This window comes from Podarcis erhardii (assembly GCF_964252035.2).
Source record: "Podarcis erhardii genome assembly, chromosome: 12".
In the NCBI taxonomy this organism is placed as follows: domain Eukaryota; kingdom Metazoa; phylum Chordata; class Lepidosauria; order Squamata; family Lacertidae; genus Podarcis; species Podarcis erhardii.
In genome coordinates this window covers 43469375-43483044 of record NC_138513.1, presented here as the reverse complement: position 1 = coordinate 43483044, position 13670 = coordinate 43469375, and the positions used below count along the sequence as shown (strand labels likewise).

Here is a 13670-nt window from a genome sequence, read left to right as displayed (position 1 = left end):
TTTGAGGTTCACAAAGTTGTCAACCTTGAAACCTCATTTGGCACAAAACTTCATATATTAATAATAGTTTAATTTAAAAAATCCCCTTAGTCCATCTGTGTATCTAAGAATCATTAAAAGGACAGAAACCTTGAAGTTCTAATTCTCCTGGTGAACATTGAAATTAAAATGTGTGAATTCATTTTTCCAAGTTAACATAATTAACATTTTACTTGATTCATTGCGTTAATCACATACAGCATGCAACTTCCCCCTTCATATTTTAGATATAACTTAGTAAAAGGAGTGTAGCAAAAGCGTAGGGAACAAATGTGTTCTTTGTGTTAACATTTATTGTGTTAAAGTTAATAGTATACATAAATAAGTCCTGATTACATTATATTTCCTCATCAAAAATGTGTAAAGTGGCATAGCTATCAATGGGCATTCCTTGCCCATTGATGGGGAAAAGACTGAAGGAGAGGTTGCCTTAACTTAAAACAAATGGACCACTGGATGATAACTAAAGCAAGCTTATACAGAAGAGTGATTTCCAGGGTTCTGAGTTAAGTAGTGGCATTGCAGTGCTAAATTTTACAGAAACAGGAAAAATGTGGCTCAAAAAACCCCTAAGTTTTTTTTCTAGGAAGGGAACGTAAAAAATAAGAAAAAGAATTGCCAAGCAGTTTAAGCCATTGAAGGTAGTTTTTAAGAAGTCTGATCAATGCTCAACAAGGGAAGTTAATTCAATTTCCCTGGATTAAAATGGTTTTAGCTTACAGCAGTGTCAAACCACAAAGTGGCTGGGCCTGGTATTAAGCCTTGAATCAGCGCTTGTGGTTTGTTTCACTCTAAGCAAACCATGGTTGTGCTTTGTTCAGAGCAGGGATAAGCCAGCTCCAACTCCATCATCCATGACCATTACTTATGATGGCTGGGGTTTATGGGAGATCTGTAGGGCACCACATTAGCTACTCCTGGTTTAGAGAAAAAGAAACAACGGGCATGTGTTTGGGCATAGTGCAAAGTGAACCGCTCTATGGTTGTTTCCCTGCTGGAGGAAAGGAGGAGCACAGTGGGAATACTTGAGCTGCATGCTGTAGTAAGTAGGTCATGCAGAGACTAATTTGCTTAGCTATAGCTTAATGGCTTTGTGTTTCATCCGAACGCAGCTACTAAATATCAGATAAGCAACTTAGAATACTATGTCCATGAAAAAAGACTTTTTTTCTAGAAGTTATCTTGTATCTATGAAATGCAGAAAGGTTTCCAGTGCCAATATTGTGTTCCCAGGTCAGGCACTAAAGTAAGGTTTTGGAAAAAAAACCACCTAATCTATAACTTGTTTCTTGACTGTGCTGTGAATCTGCCGGTTTTGCAGGGTTAAAAACCGAGTCCTCTGAAACTGCATTGCCACTACTACACTATAAAATTATTAAATGCATTATGATTTTCATACTAAAGATCAAGAACAGGGGAAAATCAAAACAAATCTAGTACGGTAAGAAGGAACGGCTGATAAGCATGTGCAACACAGAAACGAAGGGCAAACCTTGATTCTCAGAATATCAATTTTACAATCATTTGCACCAGGGAACAATCCAGAAGTGTGCCCCTATAATCAGAGATACTATAGCATGTTTCTCCCAAACAGGTATCAACCGTGAAGAACTCCCAAACTGCTCCTTGAACACCAGTTTTCAAAAGAAGTTTGGGTTTTAGTGCAAGAGCTGATGATTAGGTTACAGGGCGGGGAACAGTATGTGTAACACTGAAAATGATTTCTCATTTACAAGAGAAACTGGGAGGCAAGAGCGTTGAAGGGATGGCTAACTGGCATGTGTGGAAGAACCTTGGGGGTTGCTAGGCATACACTTCTGGATTGCGTCGTCACTCTAGAATTATGGAGGGCATTTTTAGGCTCTTCAAATGGGCAAAGTCTTCAGCCAGACTTAATAGACTGTCTTGTTAAATGCCATCTCTTTATTTAGCTTATATTAGCAGATAATCAAGGGCAAACACAGCCATGCAGAACAAGCTCTCCATGTACTTACCAAGGGGCGCAAAAGAGCGGACAGGGCTTGTATCCCTGCTACTTTCACGGCTGGCTTCCCGACTGCACCCCTGACTCACACTAGGCCGAGGAATACGGCTACCTCGTGCTAGTATGATTCAGGGTACAGACCAACAGCAGCACAGAAAGGGAGAAGACACAGAAAGAGTTGACATTTTAATGCAATCCCACATGTTACCTTTCACAACAAGACCCCACTTTTCTAAAGCACGAATGACATCTAAATATATGCATTTCTCCTTTCTTTGACTTACAGAAAACACAGGCACTTCAACAGAAGCGCATGTTTATCACGTGCCCATTTGGAAAAGAGTTAAAGTGCGAATGGAATTAGGCACATCTAACTTTAGGGGGGAAATAGGGCAGAATTAATATATGCTGCATATTTGTTCATACCTGCAGATAAGACTGAAAGTCAAGGATATTCATTTTCATCATTTTCTGTATTTCTAAGAGGTGCTTCTCGCAGGATGCTTTTCATATACGCTTAGAACTGTGAAACATGCATGCAATAAACCTATGCCTGTGAGAATGCTTTTCCACATACATATATTAAGCGACAGGGAATGGGCATTGGTGGAAAAACCACCTATTGTGTGAAATAAGCCTTACCCTGGGAGGTGCTGACTGGATATTTAGTGAGCTTGCTTTGTTTACTGAGTATGCTTTTCCAATCTAAAGGAGAATAGTAAGATGCTTACTATTCTTTACCTAATGTGTTACTAATCTCAGGCTATGACATGGAAGACCCAATTTACAAGCAGATATTCAGCAAACCTGGACTCAGATCACCTGAATTCAGTGACTATGTGAGAGATATAAAAGAAAGAAGCTATGACTAGCTAGCAAGCCTTACCAACTGACAGTCTTGAAGGACTCGCCTCCCTGCTACATCCTTGACTTCGCGGAATCTTGCTTCGCTTTTGTGCTGTTGCATGACTGACTAGCACTCTCTGAACCCCTGTGTTCATAGTTGAGAGTGTAGTTGTAGTCAAAACTCTTCCAGGGGAACCAGAACGGCTGCCAGCTGAAAGCAAAGCAAAGCAAACATAAGCTATACATTCCAATGCATAACTGCTTGGGAGTAAAAGAAAAATCTCAAGATAAATGAAACAGCTATGGTAGAATGGAATGGTTTGAGAAGTTGTTTGGAAGAACCTGACGATAATGAACAGCATAGAATCTGGAACATGTGTGCTGTGTTAAAGCAAAGTTTATTAGTTCATGCACAAAATATGCTTTTAATATTTGTACCTCCTTAAATACTAATTTCCAAATTTTAATAATTAAAACACATACCACTCGCATTAAACTGCCAGGGGCATATTAATGCATCATCACAAGCTAGGAACTAATTACAAGAGTCTTGATGCTCCAGAGACATAGCTGGCAGGAAACTGCTTATTTTGTGTAACATTCCCAACTTTAATTGGACTGGGGTGCCAAGGTCAGTGGGGCTGATACTCCATTTCCAAAAGCAATTATCAGTGCTAACCAATAAGCCATTCCTGAAACTTGGGAAACCAGAGAATAGCCTCTGATGCCTTGCAAAGAGATGTCATTTGGCAACTAGGTGCATGCCCTGAAGAACTTGTGATCACCTAAAGCAGCTCTTTAAATTACACCTGAACGTCCAAGTACTAAATTTTCTTTGACAATAGGTTTGCAAGTTAGAACTTTACGTTAAATAAACAGTTTCACATGCACCGAGTATAAAAACAGATACATCCTATTTCCAAATGTTCTAGGCTGTAATCCTGGCTGTGAATAGCAGGACTGTACAGAGCACTGGGGCCATAGCTGCATCTAAAGTAGTGTCAGTTGTGCTGGCAAGGGAAGGTGGGAGGGCAATAAAACTGCTTTTTTCTGCACTAGCTCCAGGCATGTGTGTGTTTGACTAAGTCTATCCCTGATAGATGGCCCTGTTTAGAATCCCACAGATCCTTGGATGGTCCAGTTTCGTCCTGGGGGGGGGGGTCTGCTGGCTATTGCTGATGTGACCGCTTCTATTTGCACTTTCAGAAGCCACTGTTGAGAGCTCTGCAGTGGCAAAAAAACCCTGCCTGCAAAACTAAGTTGAGGAAAACCTCCATTGTATCCTAAGAACAAGTGTGGAAGCTCATGGCAAACTGCCCTGTGAATTGTTGTACAAATTGTGTCTTTGAACATCTTTGTCTAACACAAAATAGAACTTGCCACAAGTTGGCAAGTGAAGATAAAGTAACTTGTTGGTAAATAATGATATCCTAACACTTTTCAATTTCAATGCATTTACAGCATAACTGTGTAGTGCTGAAGGACAGCAGTCCCACCCATTTTAAAAAGCGCGACAGGCTGGTTTTATTTTAACACGTAGATTTCTTTGTAGTAGTATGATATGGCCTGACATGACCAATCCTTGAAGACAAAACAAAATAACCACATACATTTAAACAATCCATTTCATTATGTACTTCATTATATAAACAGGATCAAGATGGAGGATGGAGGGGCAAGTCAATGCACCATGCAAATGCTATGTGAATCACCGTGTCCATTCGGATACAATGTGCTAATGGAATAGAACAGCAATTCCCAAACCACATGCTTTGTCACACTGGTGCGCAGTGAGAAGTAAAGGCTCCTCTTAGTCCACAGCAACTATCACTAGGGCAGGAATGGAGAACTTTCAGCCCTGCAAATTTTGTCGGGTTCCAATTCCCATCAACAACTTGCCAGCATCAGCGGTTAGGAATGAGGGGAGCTTTATTCCAGCAACATCTGAATGAAGTTCCCCAAGCCTGCACTAAGGAGACTGTGTTTCTGTATGATGCCCTCTTCTGGCCTTGGCTCCTTCTTAGCAGCATTAGCAATCTGCAGGCAACCCGCTTTCTTACTGTATTCTGCAAGATTCACTCACTCTCAACAAAGCAGTTACCTGCTCTCAAGAGATGCTTGTCACTGCTTCTATGCATGGGTCATCAACCTGAGAAGTTTTCCAGGAGGTACGCTCAGAATGAAAACATACAGAAAGGCAGGAGGCAGGACCCTCCAAGTCCACAGCACCAATTCGCCAAATAAAATTCTTACCTTCACATTCTAAAATAAACCCTTTTTGGATATATGTGTGTCTCCAACTTAAACTCAAAAATGTATGTGTACTTCAGCTATCAGAGGTTTGGGAAATACCGCTGTCGAATGCCTTCTTTCAGGCAGGAGTCTATTCAGCAAAAAAAGTATGTGTACCGAAACCCAATTGCGTACGTTTTTTAGCATAAACGTGTTTGGGGTCCCTGCATAGCATTCAGACTACTTGAAGGCCAAAATGCTATATATACTTGGAAGCAAGTCCAATTAACTCAGCGAGTTTTACTTCAGATTACATAGGCACTGGAGTTCCTCCTTTTAAGAGCTGTTGCTAAATATTCTGAGTAAGTTTTAACCCTGGTAATTTAAAGTGTCCCTCCAAAAATATTAAGTGAAACAAATGGATTTTTAGAAGATTATATGCTCCGTGTTAAATTCTGTGGTACAAAGCATGAAATCACAGGTTGTTTCCTGTGTTATGCATACTCATCATGAAAAATAATGAAAACTACATGTAGACTGATTATCTGATTATCACATTGTTTATTTCACTGAACGTGTGAGCAGCACAACATGTATGTGATTGTCACCCATTACTATCTACATGTTTTTGTATTTTGCATTTGGGGCTTTTGTAGTATTTGGAGCAATCTTCAGCGTGAAAACCAATGGCCATGGCATGCTTCTCTTTATAAAATGGTTGCAACCATTTCAGCTTGGAGCATCATAAAATTTGTCCCTACATCCTGGCTCTTGAGGCTGCTCAATTGTTCATCTGAATTCCTAAAACCTATGTGCCTTTAGATTCTTCAAGGTATTTCTTTTGGCAGGGGTATTTTAACCTACGTGCGTAAATATTGACTGCTTCTGCTGAATAGGATCCTGTTGTGATGGGTGGACAAACAATGATGCACACACAAAATCTGAAAAGCCTTACCACCAGACTGTGGATTAGCAGACTGTGATCCTGAACAAGTGTAAAGGCAGGAGTAGGGTAAGGGTATAAAATCCATGAATAGGGAGGGAGCAGAGCAGATTAACAATGGATGGCAAATGGAAATAAAAAGGCTTTAGTCAGTTCACATAAAAGAGGGGGGGAATGCAACAAGAGGGTTAGCGCAAAAAGCAGTGCATTTTCATAGCCTCCACCAGGCTCAGGTGCTTATATACGAAGCAGACAAAACAGAAGCTGCAAAATTACAGTTCTTCAGCTCTCGAACAAAGAACTGCACCGCGTTCATAAATTCATCGGTAAATTTAATTGAAACACTGGATCGAGATCTTTGGATAACTTCACTCCAAGTAAATTTTAAGTGCAAGCTTTAATAGCTGAAGAAACGGTAACAAGTTCTTCAATTTGGATAATACAATGAAGGAAAAGCAAAATGGGGTGGGTTAAGAAGAGGGGAAAGATACAAAAAAATTGTATCTGGCATGCATGCAGAAGTTGTAAAGGAACAACCAAAGATGAGTGCCCGACTACAAGAATTTCAAAGCAGTATTTTTAACATCTACATGCCCCTGGCCTTATTTTTATATTTATGTCATTGTGTGTATGGAAATACAACCAGAGAGGGAGAGCACGCTATCACATCTTAGTGCTGGCTTTTATGTAATCTTCATGAAATAGTTGAAGAATACCATGCAGACTTGGGTCAACATCTTCACTACTGCTCTAGTTCTTTTCAAAGATTCCACAATGGACCCACAAGATTAAATGGTTGCTGGTCACAAATACAAACCCGCCATGATTAAATGGGGATTCCACCATGCTATTGCAGGCCCTTCCCAATAGTTAAAGAATATGAAATGACAGCTATGGGGACACAGGTGAAGATTTGTTTACGGCAGAGATTTTCAAACTTTTGTTTTCAGGTGGCTGACTTGAGAAATCTCTGTGCTGAGCTTCGTTCACGATGCAGAACAGTGGGCGCAAACACATACACCCAACACTCCTCTAACGGCAGGAGTAGGGTAGATGTGCAACCACAGATGTTGCTGGACTACTGCTTCCATTATTCCTAATCAGTAGGCCATGTTGGCTGGGGCTGCTGGGAACTGGAGTCCAACAACATCAGGCAGGCCACCCTGTGATAGGAGAAAGTTGATAGTTGTAGCAAACTGTCTATGGAAAGACTATGGAAAGATCAGCCATTACTGATCTAGTTATGAGGAATGACAAGTTTTCATGGACTGCCAGAGTGATAGGAATATTTAATTATTATCACTGCTGAAGGTTCTCAACTATAGAACTGCATGGTGAAAAGAAATACACTTTCAAAACCCTCAAAATTCATTGCCACTGAAAAACCTATGTGTGGCTTTCACTCCTTCATTTATAATATTCCAGATAGACAGACATTTAATGGCAAATCTACACAGACCATTTTAGAAACAACCATCTGAAATCCTAAAACATTTCATTTAGAGTAAATTGATGAGTAGCAATAATAAAGCTAATGCACGTAAATTGTTTCAAATATTAAAAATAGTGTCTTCTTGGATTTTTAGGCAACTTCCCAGTTCAAAGCTACTGTTATCAAACTTTGCCCATTTTAGTTAATTGCACAATTAAAATACACATTATAATCACATATCTAACTTTCCTTAAAGTTTTAAATATGATTTTATACACCAACATCCTTGAATGTTCCATAATGTTTATAAAGGACTATCCACAAATAATTTAAGCAAGATGGTTAGATTAAAAGTTTACAAGTTTATCTTCTTGTAAGATGCCTGCTTATTTTTATTTAACAAAAATTATATACCACTTGACTGTAGTAAAAACTCTAAGCAGTTACAAGAAATAATAGTTAAACACAACTAACAATATTTAAAAATAATTAACTATAAAAAGGACAAAACACATGAACCACCCTGAGACCCCCGGGTATAGGAAATTAATTAATTAATTAATTAACAACAACAAACAATAACAACAATCAATATTTATGTGTCTGGGTGGGCTTGCCGAAACCATATTATTTTAATTATGTACCAAAAATTGTATAGTGAACCCTGCCTGATGTCAATAGGCAGGGAGTTCCAAAGTGTAGGTGCTGTCACACTCAAAGATCAGTTTCTTCTAACTGTGGAACAGGTAATATGTGCCATCTGTAATGGTGCCAATTCTGCAGATCAAAGTGGTTGAGTGGGCCCATAGGGGGCAAGGTGATCCTGCAAGTAAACTGGTCCAAAGCCTTAAGGGCTTTATATAATTATAGTTAAGGGGACGCGGCTGGCGCTGTGGTCTAAACCACTGAGCCTAGGGCTTGCTGATCGGAAGGTCGGCGGTTCAAATCCCTGCGATAGGGTGAGCTCCTGTCGCTCGGTCCCTGCTCCTGCCCACCTAGCAGTTCAAAAGCACGTCAAAGTGCAAGTAGATAAATAGGTACTGCTCCAGTGGGAAGGTAAACGGCGTTTCCGTGCGCTGCTCTGGTTCGCCAGAAGCGGCTTAGTCATGCTGGCCACATGACCCAGAAGCTGTCTGCAGACAAACGCAGGCTCCCTCAGCCTATAGAGTGAGATGAGTGCAGCAACCCCAGAGTCGTCCATGACTGGAATTAACACTCAGGGGTACCTTCACCTTTATACCGTAATAATAGTTACATGATGAACTGAGCCCAGTAACAAATTGGAAACCAGTGCAGATATCTGAGCACAGGTGTATATGCTGACAGTGCCCCACTCCTGTTAGTAATCATGCTGTAGCATCCTGCACTAACTGCAGTTTCCAGATCAAGCGTAAGAGAAGCCCCACAAAGAGTGTGTTGCAGTTATCCAATTTTGAAGTCACTAATTCCTCAACTGCTGTGGTCAAGCTCTCCTAGCCCAGGGATGGTAGAAGCTGTTATATAAAGTGCAGCTGGAAAATGTGCTTCTAGATTCTGAGGCTACATGGGTCTCCAATGACAGTTAGATCTGGAAGCACCTTGAGCCTGTGTAACTGCACATTCAGGGCTGAGTGCCACTGCATTCAGACCAATTTATTTGACAGAGGAACCACTCATCCCTAGTGACTGTCAAGATTCAAAGCTCAGCTAAGTGGTTAGATCATTGCCTCTTTCGAGGTAGCAGGGACTATTCTGCTCTGGAACCAACCAAGCAACAACCTCTCCCGGGGTTATATGTTAAGTCTCTAGCAATTTTGTTTTATATTTACATTATCCTAACCATATTGTTTTTATTCTGCAATTAATGAGCAATACTGCTGTTACATACACAATCACCAAAATAGGTACATGCACTTAATTTATCAAGTGCAGTCTATGTGAGCTCATGCTACAGTGGTGCCCCACAAGACGAATGCCTCGCAAGACGGAAAACTCGCTAGACGAAAGAGTTTTCCGTTTTGGAGGTGCTTCGCATAACGAATTTCCTATGGGCTTGCTTCGCAAGACGAAAATGTATTGCGAGTTCCTGCGGGTTTTTCCCCCTCCCCCCTTTTTCTAAGCCGCTAATCTGCTTATCCGATAAGCCGCTAAAAGCCGCTAAAAGCGCTAATCCGCTAATCCGTCAATGGGCTTGCTTCGCAAGATGAAAAAACCGCTAGACGAAAAGAGTCGCGGAACGGATTCTTTTTGTCTTGCGAGGCACCACTGTATAATAAACCAGCTAGTCTCAGAATGAGAATACTGCATGAATAAAATGTGACAGCACTGTCACTTAAAGTATTAGTTTTTCATTAACTACCACCTATTGAGATCCTTTTGCATACATGTCTGAAATAGTACTAGGGGCTTATCACGCATTATGCAGAAGCAATTCCAGGTTTGTCATTAGCCACATTTGGATCATCAAAATTTGCTTAATAAGCAGAGAGGTGTGTGAGCTTTAGGCACATCTGCATGGCTTTGTGCAAACAAGCCTGGCTTGTATGGAAGCCACTAACCATAGCTCCCAGTACTAATGTAACAATAAACTATTACTAATTGCAGCTTCCTGCAGGTGCCTGAAGCTCATGCATATCTTGGCTTATTAAGCTGAGACTCATTGTCCAAATGTGGGCATTGAATATATAATTAACAAAAAGCTACACTTAATTGAAGCTCTATAATTAGTATAATTCAGCTTGCAAACATGCCTATCATAATCACCAACACTTTGTGTAAATGTAAGACATGGGGTAGCTAGTGAGTGAAGTAGTTCGTAAAGTCTCCATAATCTGATGATTTGCTATGAGCTCAGAAGCAGAGCCAACTCTTAAAATCTATTAGCATTAAAGTGATGAAGATACGCCTTCTAGCACTGAGTGCAATATTTTGTAAAAACATGGGGCCAATAGCTGCCATTGCAGGACACAGCAAATGAAACTGTTTTGTCTTGTTGCACTGAGCTTATCTCTATCACAATGATCTCTTCTTGCTTACATTATTGGGTTACAGTTAGTTTCGTCGTGTGCAATTTTTATATCTCGTAGAACACACCATTTGTATGCTATATTAAACCCTTAAAGCAGAGTGTTAAGATTGAATTCCAAACCCACACAACATATTATTTACAATGCCAAAAAAAGGGCTTTGAATGGAAAGAAAAACAGAGGCACATTCTAAATCCACATAATCAACATTAGGGAATTAACCCTTTAAGCAATCTCCTGGAATGAAATAAAGCAATTATTAAAGTACACCAATAAGAGTCTTCTTTCATATACATAAAGTCCCAGGCACTACCAGATGATGGGCAGTTGCAAATATTTGCATTAAAAATGACAATTGAATCATAATACAGTAGTCAGCTCTCAGGTATTTTTATCTCACTTTGCCTTCCAAGATATCTCTACTGCAGCTAGGGAGAGTCTGATATAGTTTTCTAATTCCTGTCTCTATGCTAATAAAATTGCCTTTATTGTCTTTATAGGGACATTTGCCCACATACTCTAGGGTATTCCTCATTTGTATATTATCTTCTATGGGTATCCAAAAACACTGGCAATATTTCCTCTACATAATTTGTGAAGTGGAGAAAAATCTCACTGAACCATGCCCCTACACCTTTGGAATTTACATCCATTAATATCTACAGGTTACACTTCTCAGGTAGGCAGGAAAAAATAAATGTGCTGCAGTAGGTGTGCAGTAAACATTCCTTATGGTGTAAGAAATGCAGGGATGACAACCCCTTATCTTTCTTCCCTGGTGCTAAAGTGAGTATGGGGTGCATCTTGTTATTGAGTTGAGATCAATGTTGTATAGCCTTTTTCCAATACCAGTGATTGAAAATCAAACTGAAAACAGTCACATTAAACCTAAAGCAACTCAAACTCTATGTTAAAATGACAGAAAAAATCAGTGTCTCATTCAGTAAATGACCATTTAATAATGAAACAAAATCTAGTTGTCTCTCTCATCCTATACACGTTGCATATATTTTCTATGGCATCATGAACATAAACTATCAATTCACTCTTTATTCTCTGTATTAAAATCTGCAATTACTACACTGTTTCACAATGCACCTTCATTTGTAAGGTCTCCATATAGTCTAATCACAATCCCTAATCACAGGAATAATTTCACAATCCCTAATTACAGGAATAATTTCACAATCCCTAATTACAGGAATAATTTCTTAGTGGTTTTTTTTTTTTTTAAGTAAATTTTCATTTTAATATCTTGTTCAAAATAACACCACACGGACTATAAGAGACTCCAAAAGCATGCAGACTACTGACCCGAAACACTGAAACACTGAAAAAAAAATACCTTCATTTTTGTCTGGCGATGATGAACCTATGGCACAGAACAACAACTCAGTATGTAGTGTTTTTAAATATATATATATTTGACCATATCCTTTGGTCAATGATTGTACACTATGCATATGGCTTAATCTTATTAAGAGAGTAAGAACGACAACATAGAAATACATACGCTGAGACTGAGACACAACTTTTGTTCGACTACGGCCTCTGGAATCCGTCTTTGAGTTTCCCATGCCAATAGAGGGTGCCGAAAGCTTGGTCCGCACACGTCCTGTAAAGTGAAACAACAAGAAACAAGCAACACATAGCACAAGTATTAGAGAAATATTTCCGTCACCTGAAGAGAAACATTAAAGCAGCAAGACTGTTGCTCTAAGCAGCTATTTTGCAGCTAGAGTATGAAATGCTAAAAAAGAAAGACTAGGGCAGACACTCCAGTCACAACTTCTCAATACACCAGAGAATGGCAGAAACGCAAACTTCAAAAGGGAATGCAGAGTGCAAAATTTTGCCAGTGTCTTGCTGTGACTCTGAAGATGTAATATAATAAACCATAATGTTCGCAGGCTTTCCCATGACCCTGTCTCCCTTTTTCTAGTTTAAATACTTTTGGTTGTATGCAGTGGTACTGCTAAGCTGACATCAGGAGGAGGAGGGAAGCAATTCTGAGTATTTCTCCCTCCCCTCTACAGTCCCTACAACCCCTAAATTTGCTCCAGAGAGTTGGAGAAACACCAAACCCTATTCTCCATACTTAAGCTGGATGTGTAATTCTTTTCTCTCAAAGAGCTAAGATTAAAACAGCTCTGAAACTATCCAGTCAATAGTTCGGCACTGAAGAGTTAGCAGGATGGATTTGAGATGGCAGAGGCATGGGACTTTCCAGGTGGTTTGGATTCGACCTTTCATCAGCATGGCCAATGGTCAGAAATGATAGGAACATATCATAGGATAGGAACAGCAACATCTGGAGGACAAGGGGTTCCCCATGCCTGAGTTAGCAGGATGCTTAGGGTTAAAGAGGGGGAAAATACATTTTGGTTCCTAATATCCCATTACTCCAGCAGAGTGGTTCTTAACCCGAGGTCCATAAAAACAATGGGTCCCCATGGGGTCTGTGAATCAGGCACACACAGAAAAAAGATTCTTCCAATGCAAATAAAATAAATTGCATGTAATTTTTTTGTCTTAATTTATGAATTTGTATTTTTCTAGGGAGGAGGTCCATAGCTTTTATTAGGTTCTCAAAGGCGTTCATGTCCCCAAAAAAGTTAAGAACCGCTGCTCCAGCATTTAAGAATTACTAATGGTAGATATTGCTGAATATTAAAATAGAACCCAGAAGAAAAGCAGAAAGTGCAGTACAGTTCAGTGTATAATCTCATTCAATATAGTTCTCATACTTTTTTGGCTCCCTAAAGAAAGATTTATTCATCAAGTAGAGAAATAAGCTCACAGAAAGTCTAGAAGTGTTATTTCCTTAGCTACTAGAAAACAATGTTTTATGCACGTTAAGTTTATTATGCACAAACAGGTTTGGCTAAATTCAACACAATAACACCCATGCAGTGACAGTATTTCTGCCATCCATTGTAATGGTTAGATGGTGCTTAAATGCACAAAGACTTTGACCTGTACAAGGCAGGAATACAGAGTGCCACCATTTTGGTATGATGCAAAAGGACCAGAAAGACATGATCCAGCTTCTACTGCAATAATAATGATGAAATCCACATGGCAATCATCCTCATTTTTATCTGGATCAATATATTTGCTTACTGGTGCAAAACGTAGGGTTGGAATACTGGTCAACTGAACAGTCATGTTCACCTACAGTGGTGCCTC

General features: G+C 39.7%; 1 protein-coding gene across 31 annotated transcripts in view; it reads right to left on the bottom strand.

Moving 5' to 3' along the window:
* CLASP2 (cytoplasmic linker associated protein 2) overlaps positions 1 to 13670 on the bottom strand; it is a 125071-nt gene that overhangs the window by 34958 nt on the left and 76443 nt on the right. For 16 of the 31 annotated variants that reach the window (XM_081834743.1, XM_081834722.1, XM_081834745.1 and 13 more), the window contains 3 exons: positions 11995 to 12096; positions 2910 to 3080; positions 2034 to 2141 (listed from right to left, as the gene is read on the bottom strand). In XM_081834743.1, coding sequence (XP_081690869.1) covers positions 2034 to 2141; positions 2910 to 3080; positions 11995 to 12096 — 381 coding nt within the window. Of the gene's footprint in view, positions 1 to 2033; positions 2142 to 2909; positions 3081 to 11826; positions 11854 to 11994; positions 12097 to 13670 lie in introns of all 31 variants that reach the window. The other 15 variants (XM_081834718.1, XM_081834729.1, XM_081834724.1 and 12 more) reach the window with 2 other exon arrangements.